This window comes from Schistocerca americana, chromosome 2 (genome assembly GCF_021461395.2).
Source record: "Schistocerca americana isolate TAMUIC-IGC-003095 chromosome 2, iqSchAmer2.1, whole genome shotgun sequence".
NCBI classification, from domain to species: Eukaryota; Metazoa; Arthropoda; class Insecta; order Orthoptera; family Acrididae; genus Schistocerca; species Schistocerca americana.
This window is the reverse complement of record NC_060120.1, coordinates 499,845,368-499,869,059: the sequence shown is the minus strand read 5'-3', so window position 1 is coordinate 499,869,059 and position 23,692 is coordinate 499,845,368. Positions and strand designations below refer to the sequence as shown.

At 38.2% G+C, this 23,692-nt stretch overlaps 1 protein-coding gene across 1 annotated transcript; it reads right to left on the bottom strand.

Moving 5' to 3' along the window:
* Positions 1–22,822, bottom strand: LOC124594125 (cullin-1-like). Its single transcript, XM_047132482.1, has 3 exons — positions 22,352–22,822; positions 18,190–18,452; positions 1–1,561 (listed from the first exon to the last, which is right to left on the bottom strand). The coding sequence occupies exons 1-3, from the start codon at positions 22,820–22,822 to the stop codon at positions 1–3; spliced, it is 2,295 nt and encodes a 764-aa protein (XP_046988438.1).
* Between the last annotated feature and the right edge of the window lie 870 nt (positions 22,823–23,692).

Genomic DNA, 23,692 nt, shown 5'->3' with positions numbered 1-23,692 from the left:
TCATGCCAAGTAATTATATGTATCCTTCTCTGTCTCAGACCGCTCCAGATATTCTTTCTCAATCAGTATATCAATGCATTTTTTAATTGTATGTACATCAGGGTGGAACTGAGAGGAAAAAAATTCCAGCACTTCAGCTACCAACTGGTGATGTTTTATAGTGCGCCTTGTCTTAACAATACGCACAATCGCTGCTTGAATCAGTACTCTGCGGTCTTCATCAATGTTGCAGTGTGTTTTTTCTTGTTCTGCCTTAGTCAGCTGCCCTTTTGTTGGTAGATTTATATTAACTACGACTTTGCGGTTATGATAAACAGAGGACAGATTGACTGTTGTTTCTAATTCAATGCTATCATCAGTATCATCTACAACAAGCAGCTTTGCCTTGATTAAACTTCTTATAACCTGTATCAATACATCCTGAGAGATTCCAGTTGACTCCATTAACTGAGTTACAGTCCATGACAACTGGTCATTAAATTGTAATAAAACACCCATCTGAAATGTCGAAGTTTGTAATGTATAGCGCATGCTGAAACAGTTAGTTACAAGCTCACCACGTGATAGTGAATGCATCCAGATAAGTTTACGACCACTGTGTTGTGTAGTGTAAAACTGAGTGAAGCGCTGTATTGGGTTTTGTAATTCTGTTGGAACAATAAATTCCTGGACTGAAATCTGATATGGCCAGCAGCCAGAGGATAATACCAGAATACTGAAATCCACTCCATTACTTTTTTCTTCGTCTCTGGTGTTCCATTCCCTAAAGCCTTCATTAAGACTCTTTGATAAGTCCATATCCTGGAACATACGTTGCAGCTTTGAAGTATACTCAAAACCACATGCTTGCTTCAATTTGGATATCATTGCTGCTTCAGCGTCATCATTGGTTAATAATCCTGCTACAAGTCTACGTGCCAACATGTTTGCATAAAATTTCTGAAAAACATCCTTATCTTCTACATAGGCAAAAATAATCATAACCTCATTGAGCATATCCTCAATGTCATCGTCTTCTGAACTTTTTGGCCCTTTCCGCAAAATGACATCACAGTAACGAGCAAGCAGTTCAGGTGATTTTGACTGATGCGTAGGTGCAGCACGCGTGACTGCATTATCATTAACAAATTGTTTGCAAGCTTTATCAAGTGATGCAGCAAATGCACCATTATTTAAAAATGCTTCTGCTATCGTAGTACTGAATCTTTTGTAAACCCTCAAAAGTGCTTGAACATAGGTAATTGGAGAAACATCAGCATCCTGTTTCTCAATTTCTGCATTACCTTCCTGAATTACCTGTTCCTCTAACAGATCTGTAAAAAGTTTAATGTGTTTTGGAACACGTACTACAATCTGATAGATTCTTCGAAGTTCCTCAGTTACGTCATTACTGGATGTCTTTTGCAAAAGTGCCTGGAATTCTAAACGCAACTGCTCAATATACCTAGAGATCATTATCTTCTCACAGCATTCAATTAATGGTATCTCAGTAGAAGGATGTAAATACAGATTTACACGCTTCTTTTCTTCTTGGATACGCTGCTCCACTCTGCGAACATACCTTAAAACCAAGATGATGATGATAATAGCTTTTATTTTAAAATTCAACACACAGAGACATAATACAAAGGTATAAAGACTTATCAGGAAAAATGTAGATTGATTTTAAATGTGGTAAGGAAGTTCTTGTAGAATGTAAATGCTTTAGGATTAAAGGAGACCACTCACCGAAAAGCAAAAGTGTTGAATTGTTGATACGCACACTCAAAAGAAAGGAAGAAAACTTGCTGGCTTTCAGAGTTATCCTTTGATGAGATAAGAAAAACAACACACACACACACACACACACACACACACACACACACGCACACACGCACACACCTGTGCCCTTTCGTTTATTTTTCGGCATGTGGACTGGTTGAGTTGGGGTAGTAGGAGTTGGGGTGGGGCAGGTAGAGGGAAGGGTGGAGGTAGCCTAGGGGTGGGTGTCTAGCAGCGTGGAGTGTGGCAGCCAGTTTTCTATCTAGGAATGCAAGAGGGATAGGTGGCAGGTATATGGACTGGCACAACTGTAGTAGCCAGTAGGAAGCAGCACATGCTGAAGGTGTTGTGGGTATGTGAATTGGGACGGGGTGCCAGGTGGAAAAAGGAGAGACTGTTGGGTGGAGGATGCAGGGACAGTGGGTTACCTGAGACTGATGCCAGCCATACAATCATGCCATTCCATATACAGGACACCCATCCCTGCTGCACTCCTAGCCAGCAAACCGGCTGCCTCCCTCTGAGCCACTATCCACCCATACTGAATCCTTCTCCCGGCTTCCCTCTTCCTCTCCTTCTACACCCCCTCCTCCTCCCCCCCCCCCCCCCATCTACCCCACCCCCCACTCAACACTATTCTCACCACAACCAGTCCACCTACTGAAAAATAACAATGGCACTGCTAGTCTAGCCAGCACCATGTAGTGGCACAGGTGCACATGTTTGTGTGTGTGTGTGTATGTATGTGTTTTATTTTATTTTATTTTATTTTACTCTAGCTTGTCAAAATATAACTCCGAAAGCGAGCGAGTTTTCTTTCTTTTGTGTGGGCCTATTGATAACTTAACACTTCTGCTTTTTGGTGAGTGGTCTCCGTTAATCCTAAAGTTGATTGCTATTACATGAACAATAGCTAAGTCCATGGACTATGAACATATTTTGTCACATTCAGGCAAAAAGGTAAGGTATGAACAAATATTTATAGTGTTGGAATAGTTCAATACCAATAGAAAGAGGAGAAAGTATTAATGACTCAAAACAGGTTTGCAGCTTACTTCTATACATAGTTCAACAATTCAGTCTCTATTTTTTACAGGCTAAATATGATTTTATACTATTTCTTAAAGGCAAAATGTTGTTACGATTCACTGGAATGTGAGGTTTACTATAAATTCACAAAAAAACCAGTCCAAATAAATGTGTGCCATTCTGAAGAAATTTTTTAACATTTTGGCAAATATAGTAAAGTTGAAGGATTCACTACTAAAATAAAGAGACAGGTGGGTTCACTCTGCGGAGAGTAGTAACTTCAAAATAGGTATGGCGTGAAGACTCCCAACAAGTGCATATTTTGTTGTGCATCTAGCACGGGATTGCAGAAAAAGTTGTCCTTGACGATAACACTGTATCTGCATGTTCTTCAAAAGTAAAGAAATTTTGCAAACTTAAAGTGAAACACATTATATTATTTCTCGTAGATAAGGGACAACATTTCTGGACAGCTACTCCTTCACTTAGGCTTGGTTAATGTCTTACCCAAAATAGAATGATTCAATGCTGTTTCCATGGATTGCCATATATGGGATTTATGATGAGCATTTGTTCACATTCTGAAACAGTTCACTATTATGTGATTATAGTAATGATGAAAAATGCAGCTCCAGTTACAAAAGTGATTCATGTAACATTACTTGAGTACCTAGCATAACCCTGTTATTTGTATCTTCTACTAGACATAATAAAGAATCAGATGTATCTATTGCATAAAATCAAAGGTATTTTTTTAACACGTCTTCAAAAATATAGCTACAGTATATAAATTATAAAATAAAATGTTTAGTGTATTTACTCCAGTATTAATAAAAACTTTATTACTTTGAACATTTGTAATTTCCCCAGCAGCAACAAAAATAAATTCTTGGGTGAACAAAAAAACTAATAATGCCATTGGATTATAACCTCCACTCCCCCCTCTTCCTCCCTCCCTTCACCCCCCCCCTCCCTCCCCCCCCCCCCTCTCTCTCTCTCTCTCTCTCTCTCTCTCTCTCTCTCTCTCTCACACACACACACACACACACACACACACACACACACACATGCACTTGTCAATATTGTTCCATCCTTTTAAGTGATGTCATACCCCATGATGATTTTTTTTCCACAATAAATATAATAAATCATATTTGTAGCAAGTTTGGTTGAAATTGCTCTAGGCATTCTGTACACCCATTTGTACATGTCACACCTTTCCACACTCACCTCGTTTCAGAAAGTTGTCTCCTGCTGGCAATTTATTTATTTATTATGTAAGTTATATGTATATCAAGTATGGTTGGAATCACCCCAGGCATTCCAGAGTTGCTATCCCTCACCCCATGCCACACTCCTATCCTTAATGATAGGAAAGAGGTTTCTTACCTACACAGTATTAAATCATATGTGTACCAAGACAGACTGAAATTGTTCTATGCATTCCATAGCTACAGTGACATGAACCCATGTTACACCCACATCCATCCATTTATACATGCATACAGAAATGGTTGTCGACCTAGTCTGGATCATTATCAAGTAACAATACTGGAAAGCAGAATGTTCCAATGGCCAGAACTGTAACAGTTATATACATTCCTGTAGTATGTGTGATCGTCACCAACTTCCCGCATTCAACTGTTATAACTTTATAACTTTTTTAGGGCAGGTATGCGACTTTAAACTTGTAGCATCTCACTGACGGAGTTGCAAGAGGCTAACGATGGCAGACCAATGCAATAAGGAAATCAGGCACCCAATAGCATAGCATTACCGTCAAGCACACGGCTGTAACCACGCCACAACACCTAGGCACGTCAGTCCACAACAGCTCCCGAGCCGTCTCAGTGCGACAGCATATCTGGTAGCTATGGGACGGCCATTGACTTGTGTCAACAACTTCAATGTAAGACGAGGACCCACAGTCCAATATACTTTTAATTCTGTTTTACTCTATGGACTTCCCAACTATTTGTGATGGTATTTTGTCTTTTTAGTTTGTTTAATTTCATGACATAGACTTCACAACCTGATGATGAGAGCATTGTCTCTTGAAACGCGTTGTTAAAATATGTGTGTAAGAATCGCGGTTGAATGCTAACAGTGATAACCAGTAACCAACTTTATAACAGTCCTGACCAGGGTCATAACAAGTCATATCAAGTAAACAAATTCTGCGAATGGAACTGTTTTTCATCACTGTAATTATTGTTCAGGTACCAGAATATCAAGGATGTGAGTGAAGTATAAAAATAACAGAAACTATAATCCACAGTAAGGAACTATACCAATAGAAATGTAATTTAATGTATCTTAACTGTGAAGCCTTAGTATGAAACTAACCTGAATAATTATTCCAAAATGGCCCCTGATCTATAACATTTCTATTTGAGTGTAGTGTGTGAAATGAGAGACACTACATGGATTTGTGAATATGACCAAACCTAAAATCTTTGAAGCAATAAATAAAAGAAACAAAAGTAAAAGCTATATGTGATCATGATGGACTAGTGACTTCTGGTAGTTCAAAAAAAGTTATTTGTCTGGTGTATGTGTCAATAAGAAAACTGGTTATGACAAACAGAAAATCAAAAGCAAATTTTCAAACTGAAGTAAGTAGACACATAGGATTAAAACTTACATCCAGTATGCCTTGGGTATTATAACTTGTTTCTGGTTTCTATGATTGAAGTTAGTGTCAATGTGGTGATAGAAACCTGTCATTGGAATTTAAATAGTTTAAGGAGTAAAAGTGACAAGTCACTGAATAGTTGAGGTGCTGACCCATAGATAGGTACATAAACAAGATTGAGAATTTTGCTAGCTTTCAGAGTAATTCTTCTTCAGAACTATAGTACACATATACACAAACACATACATGCTCCTGGCCTCAATTTCTGGTAGCCCCTGCTCCAAACAACCATTTTCACCTGCCTCATGACCCTAACTTCACACATCCACCAACCACATCTTCTCCGCAGTTGCCTCTTTCCTCGTTCTATCTTTAGCTCTGAAGAAGGATTTGTCCAAAAGCTAACAAAGTTCTCAGTCTTTTTTATCTGCCTGCAGATGACTCAGCATCTCAAGTATTCAGTGAGTTGTTACCATTACTTCTTAAACTATTTAAAGCTATTGTCATATATCTGTAAAGATAGACACAAAACAGGTGTTAGTCGAGGGAAAGAAAAAATGTAATCATACTGAAAGACCTAGCTTGAAGGATAAGTGGTTCAAGTATATACAAAGTGAAAAAGGTAAATTGTCGTAAAATAGTATACATATGGTGCAAAGTCTCCAAGATGCCTGCTTCTGTTCACATCAAAGGTTGCTGCCTTGTAAATAATCAGTAAACCCTGGATTCTTTAAAGAATTGAACTCCTGTATACAAAACTGCTTCAGACTTCTGATTACTTCACACATGCGTTAATGTGTTGGCTATTTGATGTAAGCAAGAAAAAGTTTAGAAAAGTTTGAAAATATGTTTAAAGTTTGTTGGAAGTTGCTAATTGTTCTGTCAAACACTGGGCAAATATAGTCTGTTCTAATGACATCAATGTCAGCAGGATGCATCTCCTGAACTATATGTCATACAGTGACATAATTTTGCAGGTACATTCAATGATATATGAGGTTACTGCCTGCTCAATGTGCTGCAAACAGAGTTAGTAGTAAAGAAGTAATAGAGTAAAACATTGTGGCTGAAGTGGTAGTTTTATTGAACGACCAGCAAAAATGTAATAAGTAATAAACTTTTCCCATTTCATAATTTTTTGTGGTCGTCAGCGAGAAAAGATTTGTAAAAGTTTGAAATAACCTTTATAGTTCATAGCAAGTCACTAGGTACTCTCATTCTCAAATACCGGACAAATATAGTCTGGATATTTCCGTGTGGTGAGTAACTTTACCTCAAGACATCTACACAATTTCTAACTGCAATACTTACCTCACTGTGTTAAATCTTTAACATAAGATTACACATCTTAATGAGTAGATTATGAGAGCATTTTACATTTTCAAATTTGGCCAATAATTATATCATATATTATAATTCAAATTTTTGTTGCCCCTGGAAGCCGTTTGCTAGGCAACCTGCAACTGGTATTATGCACTGTGAACCAAGAACTGGATTAGTCATTTAGTAGTATAGATGGAGTGTACAAAATCCTTTAGCTAAAATACAGTAGTTAATTTTCAGGAAAGGTTTGTTGTGAATTCTGATATCCTGAAGGCAGAATTTGTTTGCGTTCTTCTTGAATCATGGTGAAGAATTGTTGCCATAATAGTAGGCAAATTCATTTAGCAAATACATGATAGCACATTTATTCCAAGGTGTTTAAGTGGAGTTGAGGTCAGGGCACTGAGCATGTCTTTCAATAAAATCTGTTTTATTGTCTTCAAACCATGATGCAGTGGCCCCTCAGAAGTAGTGTTGAGCTAATACAGAACAGATCCAAATCCATACCTTTGTCACCATGTAGAAAATTTGATGCCTTCTAAAATGTTTCCATATGTTATGTTTTTTTTTCACCCAAACTTTCTGGTCCAGCACTATACCATGACCCCACCTGCATCAAACTTTACTGTTGCTATAGTGCACTATCATAAGTACTAGTCACAAAGCATTTTCCAGGGCCACCTTGTGTACTATGACCTGCCAGTACATGAAATCATCATCGCTATTTTACAGGCCAATAACAGTAACATTGTAAGTGACAACATGCATGGAAACTGAGTACTCTTATATTTCAATGGAATGCCTTGTTGTCCATCTCTCTGTTTAAGTTGCAGTGAAAAAACACAAAACTTCAAAACGTGTGCTTCGCTCATCAAATGATAACAAGTCTATAGTTAATTATGTGAATGTTTTCTCATTAGCAAAAGGAAATTCTGTACAATAAATTAAAATAAAGAGTAGCAAGAGAGGTACACCACAATGACAGCATGCTGTAGGATCTTTTCGCTGGAAGAGAAACGTGTGGATCAGCATTGTTGTGCCCTACAGTAGAATCTTCTACCAGTCACTTCCAGCCACTTATACTCTCAATGACATGTAACACATTGACGCAACAGTGACACCATAGTGTATAGTGGGATGGCAGAGTACATTACACTTTTTCAGGCTCAAGCCTCCTAGGCTGCTGTATCTCAGTGTATTTTTCCCCCGATTCACAAACAAGCTGATACCCAGCAGAATAACATTTCCCTGTCTTTGCAATAAGTAATGGGTTTTTGGCTGTCTTCTTTGCTGGGTAAAGCCGCTAAATGTTCTGTAAACCACTCAGGGAATCAGGGCATATGCAAAATTTTTGTACATGATCACATCTCACACACTTAAATGCCATCAAGACTACATCAATTCAACATTAAACTTTTACATTCATTTGGCTGGTGTGTCCAGAGGACATAGTTGAGAGCACTAATGGAGCAGCCAACCAAGTCCACCAGTCATGTCTTTCAGAAAGAGTTCATTCAGATTATATCTGCTTTGCAAATGGGCTTGATGCTTGTGGGTAGTTTTTATGAATGCTGCATGTGTCACAGTCAATCTGCGTAAGTAGGTAACTGCAAATGTCCTGAGAAGTGTAGGTGTTTGGCACCATGAGTATAGCTGCCCCTAAATGGCTAGTGGCAGTTCTACAGCCTGTGCATTTAGTCAAGATATGGAGCTGATCCTATAGGACATGTAACTGATCTGGGGCCCTCCTTGTGCACTCAGTTGAGCATTTTAAGGTTTGAGGTTTGCACTGACCAATCTGAAACACAAGCATAATGAGACCAGGACAGAAAAAACTTTCCCCTAAGCTTTGAAATGAGGTCTCATCATTTCAAATATTTTGGAATATTAAATGCACTGAGAGCTCTTACCTTCAGATAAGGCAGCAACAATAATTTCCCATTGAATATAAGGCTCATGGATCTCACACTCATTAAAATTGAGCATGGCATCTCACACCCATAGCTCTGGTTGGTTAAAAGCAGGACAATGTTAATGAAACCTCATAAAAAAGCCAAAACCAGTTTTTTTCTTGTCCTTTTCTAGATCTTTTAAGTGTCAATTGCAGTTTATGGGCTGTAGTTGTGAGAATAGAGACTTAAACAAGAAAAAGGAAGGAAGAAAAAAAATTGTTTTGAGAAAAGATCTAAGCATGGGAGATGTTCAAAGAAGCTCCAACTATGCATCTAATGGATGATGATGTGCCTGCAAATAGTGCTATATTTTTGGCGATTGTTAAAAAAGACCAATATAAGGTGTTTGCAAATGAAGAAGTCTTGTGTGTATATTAACTACAGTTGACTTGTGCTCATTAAATGCCTGCTGGCAGTAGTGTGTATGATTTCTTGTTTCCAAAATACATATTAAACAATTATTAAAATTTGCTTAGAGGCTTTAAGAGGCAGTTCATAAAGTCTATTGTGCAAAATTAATTTGGATATAGATAGCACTTTTCCTTTTTTACTGAAAAATCAGAATATTCTCTTTCCAATGGGAGTAGGTGTATTATGCCCTAATTTTGCTAAAAATTATGAGGATTTTCCTAAAAGCCAGGCACAGTTGTTATGCCATAATGAATGACCCCTGTCCTGGATCAGCGGAGTGATATGTAGTCAGTGCAGCAGTAAGTCATACACACAGAAAGGCTGATTGGAGTGCAAAAATCAAAGCTACAGCTTTCAGAAACTGTGCCATTATGTGGGATGTCTCTTCTGGTATCCTCGTGAGCACTCCACTGTTTGATATGACTGTCAAGCAAACTGTCCTGTGGCTGCTGGAAATTTTCTGACTCTCTTTGATCTGGAGCAGCGAAAACCATTCAGAAACTCAGCCCACAACATCTTTTACTGGGCATTAGGAACTCAACCCACAACATCTTTTACTGAGCATTAGGAACTCAACAAGACACCTTTTTCTGGGCAATAGCACTTACTATTTAAGATTCAGTGTATTTCCACCTGAAATGACTGTTATTGAATCTTCATATTGCCAATCACCTGTCACTTATTGCAGAGCTGCATTGCTGATTCCACCTCTTCTAATGCGTTCCACCCATTCTGGAGACTGTTATATCCCTCAGATATGCAATGATGTCTGTGAAATAGCTAGTATGCCTCATCAAAGATGAACTGTGTTTCACGCTCTCCTCTGACATGGAGATGCAGCTAGACTGGGAGGGGGTTACTCAAAGGAAGGTCCCTCATCACTTACCACTGAAGAGTATCAGTGAGGACTGGGCTGGGCTAAAAGCTAGCTGTCATACACCCATTATTCAAAAGGCAAATATCTTCTGATAGCAAGAGACTCTCAGCCAATTGACTCTAAGAATATGTGCTAATAGAGCTCCATAGCAGATTTTGTGCATTGTAATCTCAGAAAGTAAGAAATGTTCAGGAAAGTTGGCTGGCAAGCATCTGAGAGCCTCACTGTCAATGGATTCATGAAGTGAAAGTGTAGTATAAATACTGAAGTAGAATTGATGCATTTGTGGTGGAAGCAACAGATTTGGCACCTTGTGGTTAAGGTTATTGGCACTGAGTGGTTGGAGTTGCATCTCTGCCTTCATCCTTTCTCCAGTAGAGTTTTGTTTTCTGTCAAGACTATAGCCTAATAGTGCAAATGTATGAAAAGATTTAAGAACAATCTCTTGGAGAGATACATAGAAAGGATTTCGTGCTACAGGAACTTCAATTCTTCCATGTCAGTCCTGAGACCATTTACATGCCATTTAAGATTGGCATTTCTGTTTCTCCTTTCTCTTTTTTTTATGTTCTCCTCTCAGGGAGGAAAGATACATTGAGAATGATTCTGTCTTTTTTATTATTTTTGTTGTGTTTTCCTTCTGTTTGTTTTTCAGAAGATGATCTGTTGGATGCCGCTGAGGACACAGTTTTTGTGTATTTTGTGTTTTGCTAAGCACTGACCTTTTGCTGGAGCAACACTCTTCACCTTGGCAATGTATGCAGATTCAGTGGTTGCTCTCCTTTTACAGATACACTTAGGGATACAAGGACGACTTGTGACTTCATAGGCTTTCCCAGTGTAATAATTCTTGGCAGTCTCCTCGGGTTTGCTGCCAGATCCTAAATCAACACGACTCGATATTTCAGTGATCCATCTGCCTGCCTTCTTCAGGAGAACGCAGCTCCCGAGTACTGCTGAAAACTGATGCCAAGGCTGCAAGTCATCATTATATATGCCTCCATACTGTACACAGTGCATGAACTACCCACCACGCAGTTGCTGTCCCCAAGGCAGGGCTAGAGCTGCCATCCCTTGTGGAACACTGGCAACAACAATATATCGCACTCAGACACTATCTTCAAACACTGGGGCAGCCATACCGAAGAACACTGGGGCAGCCTTACCAAAGAACACTGCATTTTGATGCAAGATAGTACAGTGTTCTTTGTCTTCTGAGAGGGGTTTCCTCGTAGCAGGACTTGGAACCCAGTAATACACTACACTGGTGCAAGTGATAATGAAAGTGTGGATTCTAAGACGTTACAGTGTACTGTGGAATCACATGTAAAGTGGAAATTCTGCTGACGTGCTGCCCTAAGCCCAAGAAATCCAACAGACAATGGCTGCTGATTGGGGTAGTGCAAGGGGGATCCAGCAGTGGAGAAAAAACATCATTGAGATGCATCCTAATAAATGAAAATAAACAGACCAGAATCTGTAGCACTAACAGTAATATTAATAATTGGGAAATTGGTAAAGAGGTTTTAATTGAAGTTTTGTAGGGGTAAAAAGAAATAGTTGTAGCAGCATTTTTGCAGAATTACCATTTTTTTCTAAATGTTTATAGGTATGAGGAAAAAATAATTAAGACATACATTTATTACTAGCCACAAAAATGTGACTGCATGGCCTCTGTTAGATTTCTATAAGATGGGCTATAACATGAAGAATAAAGTTGTCTATTGGCACCACCAGTCCAGTCTAGGGACAGCAACTGAGGTGGGCAGTGCGTGTGCCATGTATGGTATGGAGGTCTATATAGGATGACAATTTGCAGACTTTACATCAGTTTTCATTGAGATTCAGCAGCAGCAGCATTCTCTTGAAAATGATGGACAGATGGATTGCTGAAAATATTGAGTTATACTGATCTTAGTAACCGACGTCAAGCCCATGGAGACTACCAACAAGCAGGACGTACTTCCTTTAATGGTTGGATATGAATTGTGGCAGTTACCTTTATCATTGGAGTTTTCAGAGCTGCAAAGAACAACAATTTAAAAGTGGGAGACTGTATCGTCTTGAATTGCTGATTCACTTACATTGAGTATATATTTTGTAACCTTAATTTCTTGGACTCTTCTTTCTGCAGAAAAGACTGGGCATTGTTTGCTGAAAGATAGGTGATTAACTGAGCATTTGACACGTGTATCAGGGGACATATCTGCAGCACCAGGATAATGAATAAGAATGCTACAGTTCCCACAAGCTGCTTCACCCTATATCCCAAAGTATGAGACCAAACGTGTGGCACACCTCATTGTGCTTGGAATTTGCTGTGAGATCTTGAGACATAGGGAACCTGCTTTAATATGTTCAGGCCACTAGAAATTCAAAAGTCAAGATGAAATTGGTAATTGATTCTAGTATACTATTTACCAGCATCATTATCTTTTTCACTTCTATGTCTCCCTCCTGTTTCCGCTGCTTCGGCAATTCAAAGGTACTTATGCACATTATATCACTACAAGCTATAAGACACTTGCAATAATGACACTGAAGAGCAAAATGCAACAAGCCTCACTTTTTGAATGAATTATTTATTTCATCGTAATTAGTTTTGGCTTGAGTCCATCATCAAATGGCAGTGAGGATTTCTTATACAAATTTCATTTTTTTTCTTGAGAAATGGTTTTTCTTTATGCATTACAGCATAGGGCTCTACATCATCATCATTAATGTGGAGCATGTTGAACATGAGCTTGACTAAAGATAAAATCTTGTCTTTAATCATGCTCATGTTCATGTTGCAGACTCTTATGCTGTAATGTATAGAAAAAAACATTCCTTAAGACAAAAATGTGAAATTTGTACAAGAAATTCTCACTGCCATTTCAGCTTCCCCTTTTCTCACATTATGCCCTGCCAACCATGTATGAAGGGCTACAGGCAGATTCCATATTCCTAGATTTTTTTCTAGTAAGGATTTTGATGGGTATCTCACTGCTGGATGTTAACGAAGCAAACAGATTATACTTTTTAAGTAATAAAATCCATTATGTTGTCCTGTATGGTGAGTGTTCATCAAAGACAAGGGTCTATCATGAGAGCCTCAGGGAAGTGTGATAGGACTGCTCATATTCTTTATACACACAAATAATCTGATGGGCATGATAAGCAGCAATATGTGGCTGGTTGCTGAGGATGCTTTGGTGCACGATAAGGTGATATCATTCAGTGACTGCAGTATGACACATGGTGATTTAGACAAAATTTCTTGTTCATGTGATGAATCGCTGCTTGCTCTAACTGTAGAAAAATATAAGTTAATGTAGATGAGTAGGAAAAACAATCCTGAAATGTTTGAATAAAGCATTACTAATGCACTGCTTGACACAGTCACATCAATTAAATACCTATGCGTAATGTTGCAAAGCGATATGAAATGGAATGAGCACATAAGGACGATATTAGGGAAGGCGAATGGTCGATTGCAGCATATTGGGAAAACTTTAGGCCAGTGTAGATCATTTATAAAGGAAACCACATATAGAACACTAGTGCAACCCATTCCTGAGTACTACTCAAGGATTTGGGATCCTTACCAGGTCAGATTAAAGAAAAACATCAAAGGAAGAGGTGTGCTGATAGACTTGTTACCATTACCAGTAGGTTCAGTCAACATGCAAGTATTACAGAGGTGCTGTGTGAACTCAAATGGGAATCTCTGGATGTAAATCAACGTTCCCTGCATGAAATGCTGTTGATTTAATTTAGAGAACAGGCATCTGAAACTGACTGTATAATTATTCTACTGCTACCAATGCATATTTGATGTAAGGACCACAAAGATAAGAGAAAATAAGTCTTTTACGGAGGCGTCTTTTTTCTTCGCTCTGTTTGTGAGTGGAACAGGAAAGGAAACCACTAATAATGGTACAAGTGACCCTCCATCATGCACCATACTGTGGATTGCAAAATATGTATGTAGATGTAGATGATGGGATCAGGCCTGAAATTAGTTACGGTGAAATAATTCTTTTATTCAAAAAGTGTGGCTGGTTGCAGTTTTTTCTGCACTGATATTTACAAGAATGGCAATGGTATTCCCAAGCCATCATGGATAAAATAATAACATTTGCAATAATTCAGAGTATCATGCAGTTCTGCTGTTATCACAATAATATTTTATTGTAATGTAACCTCATGTGTGAAAAACACACAAACTACGTTTATAAAGCATTATGTTAATATTTCAATATCATGAAAAGAAGGAAGAAAATATTTGACTTATTTTTTGTTTTATGTAATATCCTAAATGTGCACTTTCTGTAGTTGTTTGTGGAAACACCTGAAACAGTAAAAAGCAGTGAAAAAAACTTGGTAATGTACACAGTGACTGGTTGCTGCAACTCCTTCTTCAGTAACACAATCATAATGTTCCTAAATCCATTATACAAAAAAAGTATCATGATATATGTAAAAGTATTTTGACACAATGTGAGTCACCCACTGCTTGTTGTGACTCTCTCATTTAACAGGTGTGTGATCCACCTGGCTGCCCTCCCAAGTCCTCTTAATAGGATGTTGTATGTTTATAATGCCCAAAGGCCCACATGAATTGCCAAATATTTAAAATCTGATAAAGAGTTTTATTTTGGTACCATGACAATCTTTAGAAATATACAAACACCAATTCAGAACACCGTATAATCACGTGAGTTTAATTTATCAGGAGTGCTGGCCAATGTGTCAAAAGTTAGCCACTAATGATGGTTTTATCTTAGCAGTCATCTACCCCATCAATAAGCAGCATCCCTTTATGATCATCGCAGGCAAGATACACATTCCTTGTGGCAAACTCAGTTCAACTCCTGTATGTACGGTGGCTTTTAAAGCACACAGAGTTTACTATTGTGTAGGACTGGTGGCACCCACCGACCTCCACCTAAAAAGCTCAGGTTTCCGAAACTTGTATTCAGTCACCACTGACTGACTTTTCCTGGATGCTTGCAATTTGACATGGCCTGGAGCTCAAATATGGTTCATATCATGTCGTGAAAGCAGCAAACATTACCCATCGAAAAGAAAATAAATTCTGCCCTCTCCACGCAACTCTTGTAAAGCTCCAAGTGAAAGAAACTGGAAAAATTTCCAAACTAATGAGATGTACTGTAAATGACAAATTTATCAGCATTTAAGATACCACTAAACAAAAGTTTGTATTTTTTTTTTTTTTTTAATTTGAATTGTGGGAAATATTTGGACAGTATGAAAGCTGCATCAACTGAACAATTAGGACACTGGCACTTTAGCTCAATCTGTGCTCCTTTTTATAAATAATACAGCTTCATTTTCTAGGGTTACAATGAAGGTTGTGACTAATCTTGAAAAACAAAAAGATTTCACTATAGTAATCTTCTCAGTTCTGCAATACACTCCTATGTAATGTGGAACTGGCCACCAGATGTAACAGGAGGCAGATCCACCAGTGTAGCAGAAGGTAAGAAGTACTGCATTGTCAATGAGAAGCAGTAACAGCAAAATGGGTTGGTCAGGAAAGCTCAGTAACTTCAATGTTTGATTGTCATTAAATGTCACTTGCATAACTAATCCATCAGGGGCATTTCAGTCCTCCTAAACACCAAGTTTACTGTTGATGATGTGACTGTAAAGTGGAAATGTGAAGGAACAACCACAGCTAAACCAACACTAGGCAGAGCTCATGTACTGACAGATAAGGACCATTGAGTGTTGTGCAGGATGGTTGTAAAAAATTGCATGAAATCAACAGAAGGGATTACTTGTGATTTCTAAAGTGCTGCCAGCAGTCTAGCTAACACAATGACTGTGCGTAGAGTTAAAACGCACGGGGTACAACAGTCAAACAGCTCCTCATAAGCCACACATTTCTGTAGTCAATATTAAGTGACATTTTAGGTAGTATAAAGAGCAATGCCACCTGGACAGTAGATGACTGGAAATGAATGATTTGGAGTGATGCATCATGCTACATCCTGTTGCAATCTGATGGAAGAGTCTGGGTTTGGAAATGCCTGGAAAACATTACCTGCCATCATGTGTAGTGCCAACAGTGATGTACCAAGGAGGAGGTGTCACAGTACGGGAGTGTTTATCGGTGTTAGGGTCTCATTCCCTAATGTGGTTAAGAAAATGCTAAATAAAGATGAATATGAACACATGTTACAGCATTGTTTACTGCCTACAGTAGAGGAACAGTCTGAAGACAATGTATATTTGTATCTGAGTGGTTTGTGGAAAATAACATTCCTGATGAAATGGTCTGGCCTGTCCATACTCTGTACATGAACCTCATAGAACACCTTTGGGATCAACTTTACTCCAGACCACTGTGTCCGTCACTATCCTTTCTGTTTTCAGCACTTGAGGAAAAATGGGCTGCTCTTCCTATACAGACTTTCAGACACCTCATTGAAAATGTCCCCCCAGAAGAGTTCAAGCCATCATATAGGTGAAGTGTGGACACACAATGTATTACTGTCCACTAATAGGTGTCTGGATACTTTTGATCAGATAGTATGTATGAGGCATGTTTGAAAAGTAAGGTTGCTTGTAGTTAGATGTTGGCAGCTCAGAACAAAGTAGCAAGAGTACAGTGCCATGTGTTGGTTGTTATGTAACCACAGGAATCATTGTTTTTATTCAGTAGACGTGGGACTGTGTGTGAAAGAAAACAGCAATGGCTTTGAAAACTGTGCTCGTGACAGCTGCAAAGTGTATGCTGTAATTTAGTTTTAGTGTAGGAAAGGTCCAAGAGCTGCTCAAATTCACCATTAGTAGCGCCTCTTTGAGGGCCTACAGTAATGAGTACAGAAAAGGTTAGACAATGGTGCTAAGACTTTTTTGATGTGATTGATTTACACGGGGAAGCAAAACAAATGTGTTCTTAGCTCACTGTTGCCTGCACCGAAACTGAGTTTATTGTGCGGTTTCTGTCCCTGTAATTCTAATAAAGCCAGCCAGTACCTTTGAGGAGTAACAGGAGGTCTTTTACTACTTCATTTGTCAAGACTTTAAAAGTGGCAGTACAAATGTGAACAATGAAGATCACAGTGAAAGGCCTAGTATCCAGACTGATGAAATCTTGGAACAAGTGTGCCAACAACTGTGATCTGACAGATGATTAGTGCTCTGGCTGACGAATTTCCTCATATTAAACCTGCAATATCACTAATTATATGCAAAGTGGGTGCTAATAAATACTTACTGACAACACAAAAAGTAGAATGTCAAGTTGATAGATGTTTTTGTACCACTGTCAATAAAATGAAAATGATTTGCTATTCCACACTACTTATGGGCAATGTGTGTATAGGCCCTTTTCTACATTGCATAGAATCAAAACGTCAATGCAGTGTTGCTACAATTGTGACAAAACCAAAAAAATAATAATTCAAGTAATCTCTTTACTTGTGTATAAAATGATGGCTAGTATTTTCTGAAATTAAAAGGGCATTCTTTTAATTGATCATATGGAATATGGGTCACCAATTACAGCTGATGTGTACTGTGAAGCTCCCATAATACAAAATCGGAAATGTGAGAATCTGTCTTTCAGTGTAGTTCTCCTCTGTACACTGCATCTGCACCCACTGATGTTTGTACCAAGCATAAGATTCAGCATTTCTGTTAAATCTTTTCAACTTCCCACCTTACAACCCTGACCTTCCATATTGTGACTATTTTTGTGTGTGTGTGTGAAACAAGGCTTGGAGGACAAAAATTTGAAGATGAAAGGAAATTAAGACAGCCATTGTCAGATGGCTGAATTATTAGGTCAATAATGTCTCGGCAGAAGGGTGCACATTGTAAAAAGTGCTTAAAAGAGAAAGGTGATTGCATGGAAAAGTGAATTACTTTTGTACAAAACTGAAACCATCAATAGACAGTCTATACTTTTCAAAAACACCTTATAGTAAAGGAAACTGGTTTTCTTGATGTATTTTCTCTATTTCCTCCTGTTTCTGCCTGTATGGCTGGCTGAATCACTGAGTTAAGAAAGAGTACTGGAACCATATTTAGTTCTACTATTTCTAAAGATTCCAATGTACTAACAGAAAGAACATTTCATACAGGAATTGTGGCAACTGTATTCAACTAGACTTATAGTACCCTCAAATGACTTCATGAATTATGTAGAAATTTATTAAAGTATACATAAGTTAAATGGAAATTACCTGGATACAGGATTGTGAAACAAGAAATCAGCGCATTCCAAGTTATAGAATTGTTGAGTTTCTGCAATGAAATAAAGTTCAAAATATCGACGATAAAAATACAGATGACACTGCTCTGTGCCCTGAGTATCAGCATCTCTGTCAAAGCTCTTGATACTACCAATTTCTACCATGCAACGTACTAGAAGTGGGACCAGATGAATATTCTTCACTGTTTCTCCATGGCGCTCCCGAGCAATTAATGATAATGCTGCTTCTGTCAACTGAAACAGATTATAAGATATATTATAACTCTGTTAATTGTTATCAATTTACAGTTAAAAATGCTTGTACAGCATGGGCTTCAGACTCACTTTCAAACAAACAAGCCTTGTCAGTTTAAAGTGGCAAAACTTTTATCAGGAGAGCCTCAAAGAATTTTAAAAAAACCTTAGTTATTACCAGTAGCAGCAAGTAACAAAAATAAGCTTTCGGTGCAATCAGTGTTTTCCCTTTGTCACTCATTCACTTATTTTGTCTGGCTTGTAATCATGAGTGGTTACATTTATATTACCAATGAAAACAATTCAGCATTATGGTTTGAAATAGGAAATACATGATATATAATATGTTCATAATAATGCACCCTTGTTTACATGAAACCTGCATGCTACTGTCATTGCTACAGGAAACAGATCGTCATCCTACTAGAAAGAGAAATGATTTACATTTAACAAGAGCCAGCCTTAATGTGGCACAGAAAGGAGTGGAATCAAACATGGAAAGTCCACAGTGTAAAAGCAACAGTTTGAAAAGGATAGATGGTCACTCACCACACAAAGATAGGCACAACAAATGAAGAATACTAGAAATATTTAAGCTTTTGGACAGATTTGTTCGTCAGAAGTAGAACTTCCACACATTCACACAACAACAACTCACACACTACTTCTCCCAGCACTTAGGCCCAACTGTGACTGTGTCTGATGTGTGCAGCAATCTGCTGGAGTGGGCAGTGGGGATAAGGAGGAGGCATGTAATGGGGAGGGGGAGTGATAACAAGGTAGGAGTGAGCCAAGTGCTAGTAGCGTATGTGGCAGCAGCGTGCAGGGATGTGATGGGGACAGGATAGGGCTGCTAGGTGCAACTTCGGAAGGCTGTGCTGGAGAGATATGGGGAGGGGGGAGGGGAGGGTAGGGGAGAGGAGAGAAGTAGATAAGAAGAAAGGATGTGTAGATGCACTGGTGGGATGGAAGGTATGTGCACTGCAGTGGAAGGAGGGAAGGGGATAGACAGGAGGAGGACAGGGACTGCTGAGACTGGTTCTGAGTCACAAGAGGAGTGCTCCTTTGTAACAGGACTGTGAATATGTGGGGGATGGTAAGTGACTGATGAGACAAGGCATGGGAGATTGGTTTCTGGACAAGGTTGGGAGGGTAATTTTGGTCTGTGAAGGCCTCAGTGAGAGCCTTGGTGTATATGGAGAGGAACTGGTCATTACTACAGATGCAAAAACCCAAATGGCTAGGCTGTGTGTAAGGGACTTCTTGATGTAGAATGGGTGGTAGCTGTCAAAATGGAAGTTTTATTGGTGGTTGGTAGGTTTCATGTGGACAGAGGTACTGATGTAGCCATTCCCAAGTGGCTTACTTGTGATCAGAAAGACCAGGTGAAGTGAATAGGGAGGAGATGTTGAGTTTCTGGAGGAATGTGGATTAGGTATTCTCACCATCGGTCCAGATCACAAAGATATCGTCAGTGAATCTGAACCAGGTGAGAGAGTTTAGATTCTGGTTGGCATAGAATGGTGCTTTGCAGATGCACCTATTGCTGTATGATGGATTTGTTTGTAGGTGATGTCTTCAAAGGAGAGGTAATTATGGGTGAGGATATAGCTTGTCATGTTGACCAGGAAGGAGGTTGTTGATTTGGAGTTAATTAGGTATTGGGAAGGGTAATGTTCAATAGCAGCAAGACCAAGGACATTGGGAGACTTTGTCTGAAAGATTAGGTATTTCTAGTATTCATTCTCGTTGTACATGTCTGCATCTTCAACATCCCCTCTGTGTGGTGAGTAGCAGTCTGTCCTTTTCCATATTGTAGTTATTCCATCCTGGGCTTTTCATTGTTTCATTTGGTGTGAATACATCAGATGTAGTCAAGATTCCATAATAGACAAATTGCAATATGAAATTAAACACCCTTACTCTTTTGCCTCATTTGTAAATATTAAACACTGAGATTGTATCTTAGCAACATAAATGCCAGTATGTTACACTTTGTGCTCCATTCCTCTACTGGGATATTCATTTCTAGTTAACCCACATAAAAAAAATGCTGTTACATCTAAGCTATCAGCAACTACTGAATTGGCTGTACCTCCTCTAGTTGATTAATTTTCTCCTGGTTTTCAAGTCCTGATGAAAATTATACACCAAAAAGCTATGAATCTTGTAGCATAGGCCAGAAATCTGAAAATATTAGACTAAGATACATTTGTTATTTCAACAGTTCTTCTCATAGTAGCAATGAATAATGATGTACTATTTTCTTCTATAAAAGATCCATTTATGACACTTTGAGTTCTTATTTCAACATCTTTACATGTGTAAAGTTTCATAACTGTCTAGATTTCCTCTTCCCACAATTTCATCTGTACAATGTTTTTGTTCACATATTTATATCATTAACTGTTGCAAAACCACTCCATGAAACTGGATGTCCAGTGCACATAAAGTTGACAAAAAACTAGCCTCATTTAATTTAACTGTGCAGACACTTTATGTAATGTGACTACATGTTCTGATGATGATACATGTTTCATGTACATTCGAGGTAGACAGCAGGTGTGCAGAATAGAATGTGGGAGGGAGGCACAGCAGGTGCAGGGGATGGGTGCACTAGCAGTGTGTCACATTTCCATCCCATGCATCTGCTGCCTCCCTCAAAATCATCAGCCACCCATCCCCAACTCCTCCACCCATTTCACACTTCTTTTCTCCCTCTACTCACCCCATCTGACACCTCTCACTCCAGTCTACCTGCCAAACTGCATTCCTGATATTTCCTGTCAAATTATTTACAGATGTAAAATTTATTGAGATATATCAAACCAAATTCTTTCTGCAGATCTACAAGAAGTTTATAGAGTCTTAAAGTCTGAAAAAGAAGAAGGAATATACTTGAACAATCCTCCAAATTGTGCTGTTTATCTCTAGTGCCAATAAAGACCACCAACTAATAGAATAACTGGGTAGAACAAGTTTGAAATTAAGCCTGAAAACCAGTTCTTATAATATGTACAACAACTAAGCAGATAGCAGAAAGAGAGTGAAAATAATGTGGACTGCTTTGGGTAAACTAAATACTTTTTAAGGCTAAGTTTCCAATGCTTCTGAAAAGGAAAGTTTACAATAACCGTTTATTACCAGTTTTGACTTATGGTAGTGAAACTTGGACTTCAACATTAAAATCATTAACAAAAACTGAGAGAAATGAAAGAAAATAGAAGTAAGATTGTAGTTTAGTGTCACATTGATAACAAGAGCACTTGGAGATGGATCACTTATTCAAACTGAGAAAAGATGGGGAAGGAAAGCAGCCATGTCATTTTCAAAGAAATTATCCCAACTCTGGTAAAAGCAATTTACAGAAACCACATAAAACCTAAATCTGGATGGTTGGATGGGGATTTGAACAACTGTCCTCCCAAATGAATGTATCTTAACCATTGCACCATCTCATTTGATGTGAACAGTGGAGATATGCATGATGGTAGTTACTATGAAAGGCTAGAAAACAAACAGATTGTGCAACAAACTTGAATGAAAGAAATAATTATGCCTGCAACTAAAACAAGTAGTATCTGGGAAAGATACATAGCTCAGCAGATGATAATGGATATGAAAAGACTGAAGCAATAACCTAATGAAAGATGGGCAGATGACTGAAGAATATATATTGGAAACATGAATGTATATAGCTAAAGAATGTAATATATTGAGAAGTTTGCAGGAGAATCCAGGACTGCATGCTAGATTGATGACGATGATGATGATGATAACAGAAAAACTTCTGTTTCTATTATTCCATAACATTAGCTTCATTTGGTGAAATTTGTCTCCCATCAGAATATTCTGAAATAGTTAACTATGAAGAAATTATATTTTACACGTAATCTTACCTGAACACTTAGTGGACAGAACATGCCACAAACCCATGCATAGAGGCCAGTGTGATAAATATCAAAGATATCCCTGTGGCCTTCTTCAACTTCACGTTTTATCCAGTGTCTGTTTAGATAACCACAAATACCATCTAATACGTGTATCCTCAAACGATATGTTTCCCAGCACTGTGTGTAATGCAGCAACAGATCTTCAGCTAAAAGATCTTTCATCCCAGACAGGAGATTAGCCATGTGATTTTCTAGAAAATGACGCAAACACAAATATAGTTCAGAAGCAGCACTGGCCATGCTGCCTCTTGATCCAGCTGCCAAAGTATCTTGGTTATCTGCAGTATTAGTACAAAAATTGTATACACAAGTGTATAGTTCCATATAATGTGTTTTACTAAGTCCAGCACTTGCATCTTGGCTGAAAAAGGCATTTATGCCTGTCATAAGATCTTCTTTGATTCTTGATTTTGGCATTTTTCGTGGCATTTTCTGTAACAAGATTATATTGTCATCTATATGAACTGAAATTTCTGGTGCACTTTAAACTAGGCTATCTGCTCTACTTTCTCTATATTTATTTCTTAGCTATGTGAAGAGAAAGTTTCTCTATTGTTTCAAGCAAGAGAGATACAACTGCACATGGGGTTGATGTTGTTTGCCACAGAAAATCTAAATCTGGATGCCAGCCAAAAATGGTTATGGAACAAACTGCAGTGGAAGGCATAGTTGTGATTGTAACTGAAATGTATTGGAAATGGTTGGTGCAAGTAACAAGGAGGATGGTCCAAGGAAGTTCTTCACTGGATGCCAAGAGATGTAAAAATTGAGATAAAAACTAAATGATGGTAGGAAGGTGAAGGGGTGACATGGTTACATATAGCTGAAGCCACCAATACACGGAGAAGTCACATGATGATAATGAAGATGATGATAATGTAGGTGGTGGTAGAACTCAAAATCACGGCTAACAGTGCCCTTATTGAGTAAGAGTATGTTCATTTTGTACACTGTATCAAGAATAATTTCCTCTCAAGCGTGTTTTTAATATTGTTGTTGACGTGGTATTCTAATTGAAGACCAGTTTGATCCAGCTCATTTCATCTCTTTTTTTAATGAATTTTATATTTTATTTCTGTAATTTGTATAACCCTATCATCTAGTTTCATATAACGTCCACAATATGTCGTATTTGGACACAGTATCAAATAAACAACACTTGGTTAATAATCATTACTTAATGCAGATTTCTGTTCAACTCGAAGAGAACTATTACTTAGGTCCTTAATGATATATTATTATTATTATTAGTAGTAGTAGTAGTAGTAGTAGTAGTAATTATATCAG